This window comes from Culex quinquefasciatus, chromosome 3 (genome assembly GCF_015732765.1).
Source record: "Culex quinquefasciatus strain JHB chromosome 3, VPISU_Cqui_1.0_pri_paternal, whole genome shotgun sequence".
Taxonomy (NCBI): domain Eukaryota; kingdom Metazoa; phylum Arthropoda; class Insecta; order Diptera; family Culicidae; genus Culex; species Culex quinquefasciatus.
The window spans coordinates 160536130-160557435 of NC_051863.1; the positions used below are offsets into that span (position 1 = coordinate 160536130).

At 36.3% G+C, this 21306-nt stretch overlaps 1 protein-coding gene across 1 annotated transcript in view; it reads left to right on the top strand.

The window, feature by feature from the left end:
- Window positions 1-5731: 5731 nt before the first annotated feature.
- The window catches only part of LOC6036592, a 30599-nt gene continuing 15024 nt past the window's right edge, over window positions 5732-21306 (top strand). The window contains exons 1-2 of the mRNA XM_038261309.1: window positions 5732-5847; window positions 13830-14283. Coding sequence (XP_038117237.1) covers window positions 14167-14283 — 117 coding nt within the window. The 5' untranslated portion in view covers window positions 5732-5847; window positions 13830-14166. The remainder of the gene's footprint in view (window positions 5848-13829; window positions 14284-21306) is intronic.

A 21306-nucleotide genomic window follows, 5' to 3' on the forward strand; every position in this document is an offset into this window, starting at 1 on the left:
ATTGTGGTCCTTTAGTGACTCATGCTGATTTTGATTCTGATCATCTTCCAGTAACTTTTTCACTTTCTCATGAAGCAGTTACCAGACCCAATAGTTCTGTGTTTAATTACCACAAAGCTAATTGGGACAGGTATCAGCATCATATTGAGAATAATTTAAATCATGATTTTGTTTTAGAAACCAAAGCTGATATTGATTCAGCCTTGGAATCTTTAACTAATGCAATTTTGGATGCTAGGAATATTGCTATTCCTAAAGTCCAAGTCAAATTTGATTCTCCCATTATTGATGACGATCTTCAGCTTCTGATTCGTCTGAAAAATGTTCGCCGAAGACAGTATCAACGTTCTCGTGATCCTGCACTGAAGCGAATTCAAAAGATTTGCAAAAGGTTATTGACCACAGATTCACTCTCCTGCGAAATGAAAAGTTCGCAAGAGATGTCGAACAAATTAAACCTTATTCCAAACCTTTTGGAAACTTTCAAAGGTTCTTAAGAAACCTCAAAACCCATCCCTTCTTTAAAAGATGGTGATAATATTCTATTAACTAATGGGGAAAAAGCTCAAAAACTTGCTCAGCAGTTTGAGAGTGCTCATAATTTCAACTTGAATGTTTTGAGTCCTATTGAAAATCAAATTTCAATAGAATTTCAGAATATTGTTGAACAAGAATTTTCATCAGATGAAGTTTTTAATACGGATCTGAATGAAATAAAATCTATTATCAAAAATTTAAAAATATGAAAGCCCCTGGTGAGGATGGCATTTTTACATTTTAATTAAAAATTACCAGAAGCAACTTTAAGTTGCTTGGTCAAAATTTTCAACAAATGTTTTGATTTGGCATATTTTCCCAGTAGTTGGAAAAATGCCAAAGTAATTCCGATTTTGAAACCGGATAAAAATCCTGCTGAAGCCTCAAGCTATCGGCCCATTAGTTTGCTTTCATCTATTAGTAAATTATTCGAAAGAATAATTCTTAATAGAATGATGACGCACATTAATGAAAATTCAATTTTCGCTGATGAGCAGTTTGGATTTCGCCTTGGGCATTCAACTACTCATCAGTTGTTGAGAGTTTCAAATTTAATTCGAAGCAACAAATCTGAGGGCTATTCTACTGGCGCTGCTCTTCTAGACATAGAAAAAGCATTTGACAGTGTTTGGCATAAAGGTTTGATTGCGAAATTGAAAAGGTTTAATTTTCCGATTTATATCGTGAAAATTATTCAAAATTATTTGACGGATCGTACTCTGCAGGTATGTTATCAGAATAGCAAATCTGATCAACTACCTGTACGTGCTGGCGTCCCTCAAGGAAGCATTTTGGGTCCAATTTTATACAATATTTTTACTTCTGACTTGCCTGATTTGCCCCCAGGATGTCAGAAATCACTTTTTGCTGATGACACAAGCATCTCCGCCAAAGGCAGAAGCCTTCGTGTCATCACAAGAAGATTACAAAAAAGCTTGGATATTTTCAATTCTTATTTGAAAGAATGGAAAATTACTCCAAATGCTGCAAAACTCAACTTATTATTTTCCCTCACAAACCAAGGGCTGATTTTCTTAAACCAAAAGTCATCACATTATAAAGATGAATGAGGTAAATTTAAAGTGGGAGGATCAAGTGAAATATCTTGGACTTGGTTTTGACAAAAACCTTACTTACAAGGATCACATTGAAAGTATCCAGGTTAAATGTAACAAATATATTAAATGTTTGTATCCACTTATAAACAGGAATTCTAGACTTTGTCTCAAGAATAAACTGTTAATTTATAAACAAATTTTCAGACCTGCCATGCTTTATGCTGTGCCGATCTGGACAAGCTGTTGCTTAACCAGGAAGAAAAAACTTCAGAGGATTCAGAACAAAATTCTGAAAATGATTCTGAAACTTCCTCCCTGGTTCAGCACCAGTGAACTTCATCAATTAGCCGAAGTTGACACTTTGGATGTTATGTCCAATAAGATAATTGATGCATTTCGACAAAAATCATTGCAGTCTTCAGCTGCATTGATCCGCTCTTTATATAGTTTATAAGTTAGTTTTAAGGTATCCCTTTTCCCTTTTGTACATGTAGGACCTCCTACATTTGAAATCACTGAATAGCGAAAGCTACAATATTTCATGAATAAATGAAAGTTGCTAGTATTTAAAATTGAGGTGAAAAGTCATCGTTTGTGATTGGACACTCAATAATATTTTAACTGAATGAATGTACATGGAAAAGAAATTTGAATAAATATAAATTAAAAAAAAAAAAAAAAAAAAAAAAACACAGTGAGAGCGCGAATGTTGCTGGCTCGAGCGAGCGCAACAGTGTTTGTTTTGTTGGTGTGCGCGGTGCTGAGCCGCAGAAAAAGCAGCGGCAAGTGAAGTGGTTCCTGGACTCGGGAGCGTCCGATCACCTGGCGCGGGATAAACATCTGTTTATGGACTTGCACAGACTGTCGGAGCCGATCGAGATCGCCGTGGCCAAGAATGGCCAGTCTGTTGTTGCGGAGCACTGCGGTACTGTGAAGATGACGGCGTTTGTGAATGGTCGATCGATTGAGTGCACCGTGAAGAACGTTTTGTTTACGCCGCACCTGCGGCACAATCTGCTATCTGTTGTGCGGATCGAAAAGGCCGGAATGCGAGTTGTGTTTGACAGCGGAAAAGCTCAGATTTACCGTGGAAACGAGCTGATCGTGTGTGGTGCTCGTCGGAACAGTCTGTACGAAATGGATTTTCGTACTGTCGATCGAGGAAAGTTGTTGTGCGATCGTGCACAAACAGAGCATAATTTGATTGCTCTCGCTGAATGTTACATGGTGTCAACCCCGAAGCAGATCGTTGGCAGAAAGTGCAAGAAAACGATCGTTTGCGACACGTGCGGTGCAGGTAAACAAACACCGTGTGGAACTTGGGTTGTACCCAGTCGGAGAGATGTCGGGTACGAAGCCGGTGAACGGGTTGAAGTCGGGCTGGAAAGAAAGCAGCAGAATTTGGTGCGTCCGATTGCTGCTGATGCTGATGAACCTGGTGGTGATCCCGCTGAAGAAGAATTTGGCCGTTTGGACGAAGAACCTGAAACTGAGCCGAATGTTCGAGAAGATGAAGAATCCGGAACAGTTGGTGCGGATGCAGAACAGGGACGTGGATACGGATTCGTCTTGTTTGCTACGAGTTACATCGACAACATCACGCAAACGATTGCTGAGAGGACGAAACCGGACGAGGTGATTGATTCATTGGGGTGCAATAAAAATTGTTCTTTGACGATGCTCCCCATTGGTCGCACACCGGTCACCTGCAAGTGGAATCGTTTGAAGCGAGGTGACGGAGTTGTGGCTGACAAGTACGAGGTGAACCAGAACGTTCCGGCTGGTGTTTTCGTTGGATCATCAAGAAGAAGAAGAATGCGCAGCCAGATGGACTTCAGCAGGGGAACGCCCCTAGGTGTTGGCGGCGTCGATTGCCGTGTGAGAGTGTAGACGGGATGCTTCGGATTGTCCGGAGAGTTGGAGCTACTGTTTTTGTAGTTGAGATGGTGCTGTGGTTGAGCAGGGGTGTTGAGATAACAACCACTGCCCCCCTCTTTTTGCTGCGCTACTGCGCCAGACCTGAGTGACGTGCTCCTCTAGCTGTCACTGTCTGTTTATAATAATAAATGTCTTTTTCAACCGCTTTGACTGTACGCACGCGTTTTCGTCGTTCCTCCTGTAAGCCATCCGAAACCTCTTGATTGTCCAGCTGTAATGTAAACATACTTTGAATGTATTGGTAAATTTCAGACTAGAAAGCCTTATACATGCGCACGTAGATCGATGCAACCTCGTTCGGGTTGTGCCATCCTTGATGTCAGAGCTGAATGCTGTCAGTGGAGGCGCGCGCAACTGACAGCATCAGTAGCAGTAACATTGTCAGGGTTGTCAGATTTTCAACTGCTCGTAAATGAAAAGAAAAAAAAATAATTCCAGTGTTTTTTTTTATTACGTCTTAAAAACATATCATGAGTTTTTTTTGTAAAAGGTCCTATAAGCTATTGTCTTTCATATGTTTATAGGACCTAATCAAAAAAAAGTCTGGATATGAAACACAACAGTTTAAACAGTCCTTAAAAAACTCTAGAATTATTAAAATTAATTCTAACCTCGATTCTAACGGTTTAACGTGGCTTTGAAAAAAAAACAGCATGCCTTGCTCAAGTCAATTAATGTTTAAATTTAGAATTAACGTCATGATTCGAAATCCGGACACTTAGTAGCATACCATTTTTGTTATAGCTGTCAAAAAATCATGTAATAAGTTGAAAATGTAAAAATATCATAAGGATGTAGTATAAACAGTCAGTTTCAAGAAAATGCATGCAAAATATGTCTTTTCTAACAATTTTTCATCAGAATTTTAAAATTAAAATGACTTGTTGTGCTTCGAATCCCGGACACTGATAAAAGCTGATTCGAAATCCGGACACTTTTGCTTCGAATTCCGGACACTCGATTTTACTTATGAATCGCACAAATTTGGACTGAAATGTTAGTGAATGGCATTCATTAAGTCTCAAATAAGCTGTTAACATCAAAACATTCGATAGTTTATGTAAAAATTTTCTAGAATTTAAGGAAATCGAAACCATAAATTTCTGCTTTGCCTTCCCGGTGCTTCGAACGCCTATGAAATATTTCAAGTGAAACGTTTCGAATTTTTGGTAAACTTATAATATTATTGTATTTAATTGTTTTGGCATTAACTACAGCGTTCAAACAAACTTTAAATGAAAGTTGATGTTGGAATTCATCAAATATCACAGTTTTGACATTCATAATGCGAACGTATATCCAAATAATTGATAAAACAAGATGAAGTGTCCGGGTTTCGAAGCGTCCGGGTATTCGAATCATGACGTTACAAGACAGACTGGTTGTTTTCAAAAACACATTGGCCCATTTTTTATTAAATTTGAAAATATTTTAAATGAGTGTTTAACGATTAATTAATGCACAATGTACACGTGAGATATGAAAAAGAGTTTTTTTCAAAGGTCCCATAAACATATAAAAAACAATAGCTTTGAGGACCCTTAAAAAAAACTCGAGAAATGTTTTATCCTTGGTTTTATATTGTTTAAAAAAATATGTTGCTGCGATTGGATTTATTTATTATATCATTGCCGAGTTACCGTAGCCGTGAGGTTGCGGGTTTGTCTTTGTAAGCGGAAGGTGATGGGTTCGATACCTGTCTGGCTCGGCAAAGTCATATCTCTTCAAAGATCAAAAATCTGCTCAGCGATGAACTGGAACGATCAGGAATACTGGCCGATAGGAGATGGGTTTCGACTAGCGGCGTGCTCGATTTCCAATCCAAAGGTCGTGAGTTTGATTCTCGTATCAGGATTATGAAGTCTGGTATTTTTTTTTAAAAAAAGGTCCAATAAACCAAATTTCCAGTTTTTGCTTTCTGGGCGTTTTTGAAACCGCCTTGAGTCAGGGGTATTAAAAACAACCAAAAAGCAAAAACTGAAAATTTGATTAATTGGACATTATAAAAAAAAAAACTCCAGAAGTCAACTCAAGGCGGTTTCAGAAACACCCAAAAAGCAAAAAAAAAAAAACAAATTATATTTATAGGACCTAAAAAAAACTCTATGGGAGTAATGTATTTTCTTCAAACTGAACTGGCAACCCTGACAGCCAGCACCGCGCGCGCCCTCACGCACACAAACACAACATGACAGAACTGCCACAGCCAGAGACCATCCAGCGCCAGCCAGCCAGCCAAAATCCAAAATAAAAGTGTCTTCAAATGAAATGAACGCCAATAGTGAGCTGCCTGCATTAAATCGCTTTATTATTGGTAAATATCGTGCCGAAACGGTTTGAAAAAGTGTTCCGCGGGTGGCCGGGAGTCGCGGGCATCGATTGCAGGTAGTGTCCGGTCGGGGTTCGCGCCGGAACGAGCCGAAATTACGGTTCAATCTACTTCCGTTTTGCCAGCTCGCGACGGAAACGGAATGTCCCTTGGAGGAGCTGCAAGCAAGAGAGAGAGTTGGCTTAGCGCTCGAGTTGGTTTCGTTGCCACAGGGGCGAAATACAGGGCAAAAAAAAAAGAGGTTCAGTGAGCTCAGCTTAGGCAAGTGTTGTGGAGTGTGTGCAAGAATGTGAAGAAACTGGCAAGATGGAGAAATTTGGTTTGTTGTGTTGCCTCCCCGCGAAGGTCGCCAAGGAATCTGCAGAACGGATGACGGAGGTTTCCGTGGTGGGGGTGGGGGTGTAAGCAGGGAAGCAGTCATTAGTGGGTTGACCTGTTGGTGCTGGAAAAAGTGCAAGGGCAGATATTTTACTTCAGTTTGAGTAAATAACAGCTCAGATAGTGGATTATCCTTGAGCAGAAGGAACCTGAAGGTGTTGACTTCTAGTGCCTGTGTGTAATGGGTTAATTTATGAGTCATAGCTGTGTTGTGACTATCTAATACTGCGTACTGGTCAAAACTATCATTATTATTGTACTAATTTTGAGCTTAACGTTTGGGAAGTCGGGTATTTTAGACTCTTTTACAAGTGTCCTTACGAAGTGAGTATTCTCACACAACTGCCGGAAAGTTATATTCAAATATTTATTATGACCATACACTGAATAAAATAATCATAACAAATGCAACGTACACAATTAGGCCGTTGCAAATTTGTTTTTTTAAGTATATGTTTTTTTTATTTTTATATAAACTTTGAAATAACAAGCCACGGTTTGCTCGACATGATCGATTTTACAGAACAGGCATTTTCCGGGGTCATTTGGGCACCCAAACAACCCCACAAAATTTGGGAGCGATTGGGTTTGATCCGGCTTTCCGCATAGCGATTCAAATTTGTATGGGAAAATCCTCTTTTTTACATTTTGATTTTTATATATTACATTTTTCATTCAATTTGAAAACTTATACCGTTGAAGTATAGTCCTGAATGTCCTCTAAAACTTTCCCGAAGAAAGTATGGTCCTATCTTGCTTCTGGAAAAAGATACAGAGTTTTTAAAAGAGGCATTTCAAAATAAATGCTGAAAATTAACAAAATGGTGTCTTAGGAAAAGTTGTTGTATATGAATGTGGCGTTTATTTAAAATTATTGACATGCAGGGTGACACACCTACAGGGTGTCAACCAAGCCCTAACTTCTACTGTTGGCGTTGGTGTCTAAGAAAAAGTTGTTATTCCAAGAAATTTTGACATGGTTGGAAGACAGGGTGTCAACCCATTTGTAAAGTGGGCGAAAAAGGGTTCAAATCACAAATTAGGCCTGCCACGCAAAAGGAGGCTGTACAAAAATTCGTAAAAAGTCAGTTTTTAACATAAAATTTTCTAGAGAATCGATTGCGCATGATTAAAAACAGTTTCCGATCCGATTTTGCATAAAAAGATGAGGTTAACAAAAATTTCAAAGCAACATTTTTTTTACAAAAATCACTATTTAAAAAAAATATAACTCGTCGGAAAAATGTTGGTCCAAACTTTTGAATGGCTTAAAAAAAAATGCGGGGTTTTGTCCCCTAAAACATTCAACATTTAGTAATTGGGAAGGCCTTCACAAAGTTTGAGCCAAATCAAAAAATTAAAAATAATTAAAGTGGTCGAAATCGGCCGATTTAGTAGAGATTGCTCCAATGTCCTGAACATTTTTAAAGAAGAAATTCCATTATTCAGCTTCCTTTCATTTTATAGAGTAATTTATCGAAAAAATATAACTGATCGAAAAGTTGCCAAACTAGCATCTCAACTTTTTTTTTATCATGTTTTTATCATGCGCAATCGATTCCCCAGGAAATTTTATGTGAAAAACTGACTTTTTACGAATTCAGCCTCCTTTTGCGTGGCAGGCCTAATTTTCTATGTGTACCCTTTTTCGCCCACTTTACAGTGATCAAAAAGGTTTAAATCGAAGCTAGAAATGGGTTGACACCCTATAGATGTACCACCCTGTTTTCCAACCATGTCAAAATTCCTTGGAATAAGTAGCTTAACAACAGTTACTTGGTTGACACCCTGTAGTATTTTTTTTTAATGTGTATTTTGCGAAAATTTACAAAAAATACCAGTTTTGGGAGAACCAAAAATTGGTTTGCAGGGTGGCCACTCAAGTCGGGAAAAATTCGGGAATTCGCCAAAAACCGCGAAAAATGGGGAATAAGTCTGGAAGTTGTGTTTTTTTGTAAAAAAGTTGGGAATCCCCAAAATTCTTAATCATTTTAACGTAGTTTAAGGGTCATACTAAAGCTCAACAATAAAAAAAGACAACAACATTTTTTTTTTCGTGATTCGATTATCTGCAGTTTTGATTATCCGAAGTGAAATTTTGCCAAGACATTCGGATAATCGAGTTTGGACTGTTTAAAACTTAATTTCTACGTTTATGCCAGTGTAAAGATATTTCACATTGCTTAAATATTTGAAAAAAAAAGAAAACAATTGCATCTAGTTTGGCAGTTTTATTTTTGGGAAACTTATTTTTAAATATTAAGCTTAATTCATTAAGGAATTTCAAATAATTTATTTTGATTCCTTTAAAAATATTGTGAGTATGGGTGAATGACTTTAGATAAACCTTTATTTTTACTTTATGGAAAAACTTAAATATCAAATAGCAGGCCAAGGGTGAAATGATACCTTTTCGGTTGACACCCGGTGAGGAACATCCTGGAAGGAGCGGAACTACACCCGTAGTGCTGTTAGCTGACCTAGACCTTGGTCAAAACAGCTGCTCTGGTTCCTTGCAAGTTACCCATTTTCTTACCTCCACGTTGGCTTGGTTTCGTCATCATGATGACAACACGTGACCTTGCTGGTGGCCTGTGGAAACGAACTCGTAAACCTTTGACCAGCGAGGGTCAGAGTCGAGACGGCCAAAAGAAAGGGATGCGCAATGTGGGAAGGGAAGATTGTAGACGGTATTGTTTTGATTCACAGCATGTTGAGTTAACTGTTGTGGATGTACCTGATACATCGCAATACGGGGTTTCTCTTCTTTCCACTTTCAGCTACTATTTATCTTCTATTTCTTTATTATGTATAACTGATTTTCTAATTCTGCTTCTGTTTACTATCCACCATTTTATTTTGATTGCATGATCTTTCGTTTCTCTTATTTTCTTATACTAATGCATCTTTTTGTTTTGTTTTGTTTTTGTTTGTTTCCATTTTCATGTCGTGTCTGGGCCTGCGGTTGGAGAACGATTGCACCACGACAACCACTTTGGAGTGATATTATCACACTGGAGACAACAGCAACAACATTAGAAACCCTGATGTCACTCAGGTTCACGAAAGTAACTGTATCGATATTTTATAGTGTTTATATTTTACTAACATCCCTTTCTTTGCAGAGCATGGACTACATCATAAAGCGGCAATGTGGGAAAGGGAAGTAATTTGTGATTGTAGAAGGTATTGTTTTGATCCACAGCATGTTGAACGAACTGTTGTGGATGTACCTAGAACATCGCAACTCGGAGTATCTCTTCTTCTTATCTCCAACTACTTTAGTCCTGTTTCACTTATCTGTCAAGTCTCCTCTACTTTATTTGCCAGTTTTAACTGCTATGTGTTTTCCTAACATCCCCAATCGGCTCCTGAAGTTGTCATTAATGCTATCTAAGCTTATATGATATTATTTATCCTTTATCAGATAGCTTTTTTCATAAATTATTGCCTATATTTTTAATCTACTTCATACAGCTTTTACTCTTCTTTCCTTCAACATACACTTATTCTTTCAGTATCGAACTTTATGTAGTTTGGTTTCCTTTATTGTCTATTGTTTTAATCTACGCCCTTTTCTTCAAACAAGTAAGGTTTGAGTCCTTACTCAATATATTGAATGATCAAAGTCACACACAACATTATTGTACTTTTGGTAAACTTTTTAATAACATGCTTAGGTTCAAAACATTGTAACAAAACACCGCGACAGAAGAAATAGCAACAGATAAACACGACTCAACACTAGGAAAGATTTCAGGAGAAAACAGTACACAGTAAAATAACAATTAGTTTTGAATTCAAACTAAAAATATAACAGTTTTTGCTTTAATGAAAGTTGATAGGCACACTATAAATGGTTAGGCGCTTATACTTACATCAAACCCTACGTAATGTACCACCCCGGCCGAGTTAAAATGCGTAACCGGAAAAGAAGGTGTGCATGCCTGGCACGAACACTCAAAGCGTGTTCTAGCGTGCTGCTCGTACTGACTCAGAGCAAGGGTGAGATGTAGGTGTAAGGGCAGTGCGTGTTCGTCGGGAACCTGGTGCATAAGATCGGTCAAGGCCCGTTCTTACACTGAAAATTGCGAATTGCGAATGGAAAAACTTAAATATCAAATAATATCCAAACGTTTTTCGTTGTGAATGCAAAAAAAAGTTGCTTAATCCACCTTAAGGTGATTGGTGTCTTCCTCACAATCATATATAACATCGTCGCTTGTGTACTATGTACCTTGTTACTCGTCCTATCTTCTTATAACATACTTGTCACAAAAGCGCACTCCAGCGATAAAATTTACCCAAAACAGCATCATTTGCACTAAAAATATTTAATAATTAAAGCTTCGTTACTCACTTCTTTTGACAACTGGACAAATGGATCGCCTGCCAAAACTGGTATACATTGTGATCAGACTACAAGTCGAATTTAGTCTTAAAATCAAAACTTAGGGTCATTTGAAAGGTCTTTTAAACACCTTTCTTAAAATGTATAACATGACGGGTTTTCTTACAAAAACCACAATTTTTACAATCTTTCGGAATTTTGCTAAAATCGTTTTTTAGCATAACTTTTGAAGTACTTTTCTAAACTTCACAATATTAACTAGGGTCTTAAGGGACCCCAAGACGGATTTGATTCTGAGTCGATAAGTATACGTGAAGGTGGGTCTACGAGGTTGAATTAAGAAGCACATTTTTAGAGTGATTTAATAGCCTTTCCTCAGTAATGTGAGGAAAGCAAATATCAAGAAATTGTTGTAACCCTTTCAGGCCAAAATTTTCTAAACTAACCTATAATTTTCGTATGGTCCTCAAGATCATTTTCTCATCATTGACTAAAAAAATATTTTATAAAAATTCGGACCTAAAAGGGTTAAGCCATTAAAACTATGTATGAATAATTTGTCTCTTAAAATATTTAGCATGAAATGAGTGCTAAATCATGGAATCTTATCAAACTGGATCTTTCAAATAAAAAAGATATAAATAGAAATTAAATTTTATGTTTTGTATATCTTTCAGCTATTTTGTGAACAAAAAAGTCGGGAATTATAAGCATGCCTGATTGAAAATTAATTTTATAACTCTTGAATAATTTTGTAATATTTTGTACAATTCTCAAATTAAATTCACTCAATTCTGCTTTAAACTTACTTTAAATTTAAGGTTCTTTTCACTATTTCAATATATTTGAGTATGGAAAAGCTGTTTAAGACATTCAAAATCCCCCCCCCCCTCCCCCCCAAATTGCCCACGTGGTTTATGGATGGTCCGTTTGACACAGATCTTCATAATATTTTTCATGAATCATATGATCTCTATAAATTTTTGTTTATCATACAAGAGGTAAAGTTAATGAAAAACTAATATAAAAATAGAGCCTAATGGCCAGCTTAGAGTTATGATTCTATTTCATTTTGTCACATAGATTGAATAATTGAAAACAGATTCCAACTTGAGTTTGGCAATGGTTTTTTGGTAAATATTTTTAATTGTTTAACTAAATTCTTTAAGTAATTAAAATATGTTTTTTTTAATGTTGCCGTTAAACTTTTTTGGTGAGTATGGTTAAATTACTACTATACATAAAGCTTGATTTTCAGTTTTCGGAAAACTTAAATATCGAATAAAATCCAAAATTTAAAAACTTTTTTTCGTTTTGAAAACATAAAGATAATTTTGAAATTGCAAAAAAAATAAACCATGAAATTTAGAGTTATTGCAAAACAGTTTAAAAAAAATGTTTCTTCAAACATTTTGCTTAAAATAAGTGGTAAAACATAAAATCATATCTAACTGAATGTTCATTGAAAAAAAAAAAAAAACAGTTAAATACTGACCACTACATAAATTAACATTGATTTAAAAAAACAATATCAAAAATTACAAAATAATAAAGGGAACCAGGCAAATGTTTTTTTATGAATTTCTTGACATTTTTCTAAATCCTTTGAATGAATAATTTCAGCAATTATGTTTTAATCATTCTTTGATTTAAAATGACGATGAAATTAAAAAAAGAATAGGAACGAAATTTTAAGTTCAGTTATCTTTAACTTTTTGTCATTTCCAGTATCAAAAACTATACTTTTGCCAATTTAAAAAATAACATGAATGTTATAAGTATTGTTGAACTTTCGATAATTTTTTCAAAGACTAATTGTTTGTGTTTCTACTCTGAAGCATAATAATGAAGTTCCATTTGTGAAGTTTTTTTTTCAATTGTTGTTTAGTTTCTGTATTTACAAAAAAGCCTATATTTGGATTATTTTTAAATTCATTTAATTTTTTTTTTCGGTGGTTAATATTGACTTTTCTTATAGAAAGTTTTTTGTTTAAAATCATTCTTTAGATAAGAAATGCGTATTATTTGAGCATTCTGGAAAAGTCGGGAAAAAGTCGGGAGTTTGAAAATGGGATTTGAGTGGTCACCCTGGACATTATGTGCTTACAACTTATGATAGGGTAGGTCTTTTGCTTACCTATCCAACGACAGGTCGCATGATAGATCCGGACAACGTTTTTATCAAAATATCTGAGATCCGGCCTCCAAAAAGTGCTTAAATAACACTTAAGTGCTTATAACTTTTGATAGGGTTGTCAGATCTTCAATGTTTTGGTCGCGTTGGAAAGGTTTTTTAAATACCTTTCTGTAAACTTTCTGTAAATGTTTACGGGTTTTCTTATTAAAACCACCTTTTTTACAATCTTCCGAACTTGATCAACGCCCCACAACACAAACGGACATTTGCTCAGAATTTGATTCTGAGTCGATAGGTATATATGAAGGTGGATCTAGGAGGTCTAATTGGGAAGTTCATTTTTCGATGTTATAGCCTTTGCTCAGTAATGTGAGGAAGGCAAAAATACCTATTTTTTGAGGTTCTGGAAAAGTCGGGAATTTAAAAATGGGATTTGAGTGGTCACCCTATGTTCGTCACCCTTGTGGCTGAACAAAAAAAAAATACGGGTCCAATAATTTTTGCCAAGAAGATCAAGATAAGGAAATTTTAAGCCCGATTGGAGAAAATGGAACTGCTGTATATTTTTGTGAGTAAGGCACCAACCACCTTAAGGTGGATTAAGTAACGTATTCATTAGATTACCTTTTTAATTATATGAAAATTGAAATCTGTAGTATAATGGCTTAAGGGATATCGTGATATTATTTAAATCCAATGCAAAAGACTAAAACCAAACATATTGGCCAAATTGAATAAGCCAAGCAAACAGTCAACCCAACAACGATCCACTCCCTCACGAACCACACACACGCACCCACAAATCCGCTTTGTCCATTTCCAGTTTTCCTCTTGGCCAGCAGCAGCATCCACATCAAAACACACACACACACTCCTCCGCACAAACCATCACTGCCACAGACTGCCCGTTCAAGATACATAGGTCCCAGTTTTCCCGGTCACCTCTCGTACGGACATTGCAACTCGATCATGATCGTCGACGTCCCTTTCCGCGGTGTAATTTTCTGTTTATTTCTTTTGCTCCAGTGATTCGCGCGCTCTTCTCGACACTTCTCTCTCATTCGTGTGTCTTATAACTCTTCTCATTTTTTTTTTTTGCAGACCACTTGAGTTGTTTTGTTTCGCAAATTCCGACTCCACCGGTGAAAGCAACAGCAGCAACAAGACCAGCAACAACAACAACAACCAAGGGCAAAACTACCAACTCGTCGTCGATCGAGGTGATCAGCTTCAGCGGCAAGAGACGGCGGAAGTCGACGACGCGGGTGGTGGCCGGAGGAGCGTGGTGGTGGCGGCGTGACGACCAGCGGAAGGTGGTGGTTCACCAAAGCAGAGCGCAAAATCGTCTCGCCCAGCAGGAAGAAGAGCCCAAGAAGAAGGTGGTCCCCGGGGGAAGCGGCACCGGCAGCAGCAGCTGAGGGTGGAGGTGGAGCAGGAGATGTTTGCGGAAAAGCTGCTCGCGAGCGTCGCCAAAACGGATATGATGGCGGCGGCGGCCAACAGCCGAAGTGACACGGAGGACCTGCTGTTCGAGCAGTTGGTACCGGTCGGGATGGTGAGTAGCAACGAGCTAGCTAGTCTCGTTTTAGTCGTTCGTTTATATTTTATTTTGCTGTCTTGATTCGCGTATGAACCCTCATAACGAATCAACGTAGAAGAAGGTGTTGTGTTGTGGATCGGGCCCGAGGGTTTCGTTTCCGTTTGCTGGTGCTCTCGCGCTATGTTCGCTGTGGCGTTCAGTGCAGAAGACTTGAAAATGTTATTTTGTCGGTTTTGTTTTTTGCTCCGACCTCCGTTTCCTCTGCAGATGGTTGTGTTGTGTTGTGCAGGCGCGCAACACTACTAAACGGGATGTAACGTGATGAATTTGAGCTAAGTGAAACGTTGTATTTTTATTTTAAATGCCACAAAATAAATATTGATCTGAATCGACTAATTAGATTTGTATTTTAAGCTTTTAATCTTTTAAAAATATGGTCAGTTTAACCAATGAGCAATTTCAGTTCAAATCTGGATTTTTTCTGGTATGTACTTTTGTTCGCAACCTTTTCCGATTTCAATGAAACTTTGTAGACAAGTTATCCCTTATATATAAGCTTATATAAGCCTATAAAATGACATTTGAAAAGGGCGTAAAAAACCTGTAACTGTAACGTTGCATCGTATCGAAAAGTGGTCAATGGCAAACTTGTAGGAAATTGAACGGGCTTTCTAAAAGTAAACACTGAAAGAAAAATACACGCCATTTCTATGTGATGTTTTGATTTTTTAGTTTAAGAGTTAAATTTTTAGGTGAAGACACGTTTTCTTTTGAGCAATTCTCTACCAAAACCGGAAATGGATTTTATTTGTATTTTTAGATTTGGCTCAAACTTTGTGGGGGCCTTCCCTATGACCAAATAAACTTTTTTGTGTGATTGGTTCATCCATACAAGTCTCCATACAATTTTGGCTGCTGTCCATACAAAAATGGTATGTAAATATTCAAACAGCTGTAACTTTTGAGAGAATTTTCTGCTCCATTTGGTGTCTTCAGAAATGTTGTAGGTATTTTTGAGGACTTTTGAGAAAAAAATAGGCACACGGAAAAAAAATATGCAGATTTTTTTATCAACTTTTTTTTCACTAAAACTCAATTTCCCATAATACGTATATTTTGATTTTCGAGATTTTTTTATATGTTTTAGGGGACAAAAATCCGCAACTTTTGAGCCATAGAGAAACATGGTCAAAAAATCTGCCGCCGAGTTATGAATTTTTGAAAAAATAGTGATTTTTGGAAAAAAATCGAAGTTTCATGCAAAAGCAAATTTGACATTATTTTTTAATGCAAAATTGAATTTGCAATCGAAAAGTACTTTACAATTTTTTTGATAAAGGGCTCCGTTTTCAAGATATAGCTACCGAAAGTTTGATTTTAGCGAAATATTTGCAGTTTTTCAATTTTTAAAAATAGTGACCATGAGTGACCGTTTCTAAAAATATTTTTTTTAAAAGGTTCAGAAAATTTGCTATAAAACTGTCTAAGGGACATTGAAGATTGGACCTCGGGTTGCTGAGATAGAGCTGCTTTAAGAAAAAGAAACACGAAAATTGATTTTTTTTAATCTCACCAAAACAACCCACCATTTTCTAATGACCGTATCTCAGCAAATAATGATTTTTTAAAATGCTAGTCTTAAATGTGCGTAATATTCATATTGGCCCTTTTAAAATGTTAGTCTTGATTTATAAATTCAATGTATTAACATTGATAATCGGACCATGAGATATCGTCATTTGAAAATGGTGGGTTATTTTGGTGAAAAGTTCTCAACAATACCTACAACTTTGTCGAAGACACTAAATTGATCAGAAAATTCACTCAAAAGTTACAGCTGTTTGAATATTTACATACCATTTTTGTATGGACAGCAGCCAAAATTGTATGGAGACTTGTATGGGTGAACCAATGACGCAAAATAGCTTATTTGGTCATAGGGAAGGCCCCCACAAAGTTTAAGTCAAATAAAAAAATACAAAAAATAAAAATGGTCGAAATCGGCCGATTTCGTAGAGAGTTGCTCTTTTTCGTTTATTTTTTTTTTTGTAGAAATAGGTTAAAAGTTACAAAAAAACTCACAAAAAATGCAGGATGGTATGGCTATCCAAAACAAAATCATTAACTATAACTTTTTTGTGAACAGTAACAAGGCTTAAACAGCTGTCCCAATTCGCCTCATGTGTCCCGTTTCGCCCCAGATGACGGTAAGAAGTGTAGCTATATTTTTTGTGGGTTTTGGCCATTTCTATATGACAGACATGAAAAAGCTGGTCTAATTTCCCATAAGTTTGCCTTTGACAGCATTTTTGAAATTAGGATTATTTTCTTCAGTGTAGGACAGCCTGGATAGTAAATAAGCTTACATAAATAATAAAAAAGTTCAATTGAAAAGTGGTCAAAGACAAAATTATGGAAAGTTTGACGAGCTTACCAGCTTACCTTATTAAAGAGACTGAAAAATCTAGTCTGTCATAAAACTAAAACAAAATGGCCAAAACTTCTGTTTTTTTTTTCAACTTTTATTTTTAAACTGCTGTTTTTTCACAAGGATTTGACTTAGGATAATGGTCAAAAGGAATTTGATGTTAAATTGTCTGGAGAATCGGTTCCCACGCCGGTTTTTAAAAAAAATTGGCGTTAGGATCACTATTTAAAAAAACTGTTTTAGTTAATGATATTTGTATTTTTTTAGGAGAGACATACCATCCTTCATTTTTAGTGAGTCTGTGTAAAATCTTAGCCTATTCCTACAAAAAATTTGAGCGAAAAAAAATCGTTACTTCACCTTAAAGTTTAACTTTTATACATAAAAATCAAAACATCACATTGAAGTGGCGTGTATTTTTCTCTCAGTGTATATTTTTAAGAAAGCCCATTGTATTTTTATTGTATCTCATTTTTTTTTTGAGATGCAATCACCTTTTATTTGCGTCCACATCAGTTGATGGAGCAAAGCAAAGTTATAATTCTTTTTTATTTTTTTTTGCGAAAATTTACAAAAATAGCCGTTTTGGGACCACCCTATCACGGTGTATGTCACCTTAAGGGGGGAAAAAATACGAGTCTAATTATTGCTACCAAGGAACCCAGAAAAATTTTGCGCTCGATCGGAGAACTTTTTTTTCTGGGAGTTTTGTCAATTTACAAAAAAAAATCCCAATGTTTACGAGTTGAGTTGGAGAATTTGAACGGCGTGCGTCGCGGTCATCACGCAGGATTTTCGTTGCCGTTTCCGTCTTTGTTGTCCCCCCGATTGTGTGTGTATTTCGATCCGGGCGGTTTCGCGTTTTCGCATTTTAGTTGGTTTTATCTTTCCACAGCCGGCTGTCTAAGATTAAATCATTTATGCTAAACTCAACACAAAATAACCGGGAATAGTCTCATCCGCATACTCCGACTGATTGCCTTGAGAATCACACCATTAAACAAAATTTATTGATTATTGGGTCGCATCATCATCCTCTATGTTGAATCCTGGCCATTACCCTTACCCACTAACAAAATCCCAAGTAGAAGTAGTTTTCCGGCACACGCGGGGGTGTGGATATCGTATAGAACCCACCCTTGGTAGCAGCCTGTGCTAACTAACATTCCCGTCCCATTCCCTCGAGATCTTCAAACTGACATGGTGGGCGCCGTTGGTGGCCAACGACTGTTTCCTATTCGCACCGGCTCTAGTTTTGATGATCGTGATGTTTTATCTTTTCAGCGCATTCATGCATGCTGTTGATAAGGGAAACATAATTTGATCGTTGAAGCGTGTGACCGGTTGTGCTGATGGGATGTTATGGTCCTGTTCAGCAACGGAGAAGGACAACCATGGGTGGTCTCTCATGCTCATGCTCATGCTCGATCGGAGAACTTTTTTTCTGGTTTATGCTCTTTTCAAATTGAATTGCTGTCCTAATGTCTAAATAAGTCGTTTTGTATTTTCAGTTTCACCATACAAGTATCTATACAAATTTGGGGGCTGTCCATAAAAAGTAATATGAAGACATTCAAAAATCTGTGTCTCGAGAAGAGATTTTCTGATCGATTTGGTGTCTTGAGCAAAGTTGTAGGTTATCGTGATGATATTAATATCGTAATATTTCGATTGTAATTTCGCGGCTCACGATCGAGATTTCTCGATAGTAAGATAACGACTTCGATCTACCATCGACAAATAACGGCTTCCCATCGAGAAATTGCGATTGAAATTTTACCATGAAGAAATTACGATTGTAATTTGAATTACCATTTTTTTATACTTTTTTATTTAAACGAAAAACATATTAGAAAAAAATACTGATTTCAAATTTTTATTTTTTTATTTGAAAACCAGGGTTGCAAATGAATGATAATAAAGCTATCAATTGATTATCTCTGCACCATCAACATCCGAGAGTATAGCGACCGTCACTATAGCTCGTGAGATCTTTTCTTGTGTCTCGTGATTCCCAGCGATGGCATTCTCTCTCTCTATCGCTCCTCCCCTTTTCCTCGACAGTGCACTTTCATCGCTGAGTCTCTCAATCTCTCCGAAAACTGCAATGAGAGAACGCGAGATGGCGATTAGGAGCCGGCCACGAATGACGTCCCGTTAAACTTCGTTTGCGAAATTGGTTTTGTGGCGGCTTTGATTAAACGCTGTTGCGATAGGATGATCGTGGAAGCGGGAATGAGAGAGAAAAGGAAAATGTCAATCGCGAGTGTGTAAACACGAAAACGTGTTCGGCAATGTTCGGCGCTGAGAGATTCAATGGAGATAAGAGCAGTTGTGATTGAGGCATGAATATTCAGGCGGGATAATTGTATTTGCTGAGAGCTGATATTTTGATATTTTAACAACACTGTTGAAAACCAACAAAATTAGGAATATTTTTTTGCCACTTCAAAAATAAATTTACAAAAAATCCAACTTTTAAAAAATTAAAAAAAAATTAAAATTTAAAAAAAATACTGAGAAATTAGAAATTTTTTAACAATTGTAAAAATTTCAAAAAAAATAAAAAAATAAAATCAAAAATCCTCAATGAAAAGAAATCTAAAATTTCTTATTAACTTTTTTATTTAAAATATATTTTTTTAATTTCAAAAACATATTTTTAAATCCAAAATTTTATAATTTTTGAAAATTTTAATTTGTTCTAAAATTTTATAATGTTATTTTGTTTGAATTTCTAAGGCCGATGCAAATATTTAAAAAAGTTTTTGTCCCTCGGCCCTGGCCGAGGTCAAGGGGGGGGGGCAAAAAAATAAAAAAAAATATAAAAATTTAAATAACAAGCCATAGTCTTCACATTTAAATGAAAAAAGTGTTTTAAAATGCATTTTACACTAGTTCAGTTGTTTTGCAATCTCTAGTTTTCAAAAAATCTAAGATCTGACAAAAATAAAAGTTGTATAAAAAAAAAAAGATTTTGAATCGAAAATTTTCAAAAAAATTTAAGATTTTTTAATAAACCCAAACATGCTAAAAATGATTTTAAACGCAGAAGAATGTATTTTAATTTGATTTCAGCTGGTTGCACTTGAATTTTCATTGAAATTTTGAAGTTTATTGTAAACCCTGGGCTTTGTCATAATGAGTGTCATAGGTTTGATGCTTGTTTGGCAAAGAGTATGATTTGATTCGATGTGGAATTAAAATCGAAGTGTTCAGTATATTGCTGAAGCTTCCATTTTTACACATGGACACCACTTCATGCTGCGAGAACCCACTTTGGCGTAGTCTCAGGGCTTAATCGATGGCCGGTAAGCTGTCATCGAGACAAGGAGGTTCTCTGATAGTGGAAATATCACATTTGTACAATGAACCGCTACATATGTGATTTTTCCCTATCTTAATGTGGGTGTCAGGTTAGGATGCGGGTTTACAAAAATAGTGTTTGTAGAATTTAGGACTTTAACTATAAATATCAACTTTTTATACTTTGCCTTTAGTTATTTAGGGACAAAATTAGTAACAGTGAATTTAGTAATTCTATCAGAATCGGTGATTTTCATTCAAGTAGCATAAAAACCATTCTGATTTGTCAAAATTTCCATAGAGTCTCGATCAATCAATAGTGAAATGATATCGGATTAAATTCGTTGATCTGTTGAACTAACGGTTGTCGGATTATGATTGTATCGACCATTGTTGCGAATCGAGGATCTACTGGAATTCTGACGAACAAATGGTCGTCTCTTTTTCAATTCACGACTTGTAAAATATCAACTGTTATTTTTTTTTTGTTTTTTAAAAAGAAGCCAGACAGGTTTTAAAAGAAACGTTTTTGCCTTCCTCACCTTACTGAGGAAAGGCTATAAAATCACTCGAAAAATGAACTTCTTAATTTGACCTCGTAGACCCACCTTCACGTATACCTATCGACTCAGAATCAAATTCTGAGCAAATGTCTGTGTGTGTGTGTGTGTGTAGGGATGTGGGTCTGTGCACCAAAAAATATGCACTCGATTATCTCAGCACTGGCTTAACCGATTTGGACCGTTTTGGTCTCATTCGATTCGTCTTGGGGTCCCATAAGTCCCTATTGAAAATTATGAAGTTTAGTAAAGTACTTCAAAAGTTATGCTAAAAAAACGATTTTGGCGTATGTCCGGAAGATTGTAAAAAGGGTGGTTTTTGTAAGAAACCCTGTCATGTTATACATTTTCAGAAAGGTATTAAAAAGACCTTTTCAATGAGCCTAAAACATCAAGGATCTGACAATCCTATCAAAAGTTATTAGCACTTAAGTGTTATTTATACACTTTTTGGAAGCCGGATCTCAGATATTTCAATGACAATGATGTCCGGGTCCATCATGCGACCCATCGTTAGTTAGATAATCGAAAGACCTTTCAAATGAGCCTAAAACATCAAGGATCTGACAATCCTATCAAAAGTTATTAGCACTTAAGTGTTATTTATACACTTTTTGGAGGCCGGATCTCAGATATTTCAGTAAAAATGATGTCCGGGTCCATCATGCGACCCATCGTTAGTTAGATAATCGAAAGACCTTTCAAATGAGCCTAAAACATCAAGGATCTGACAATCCTATTAAA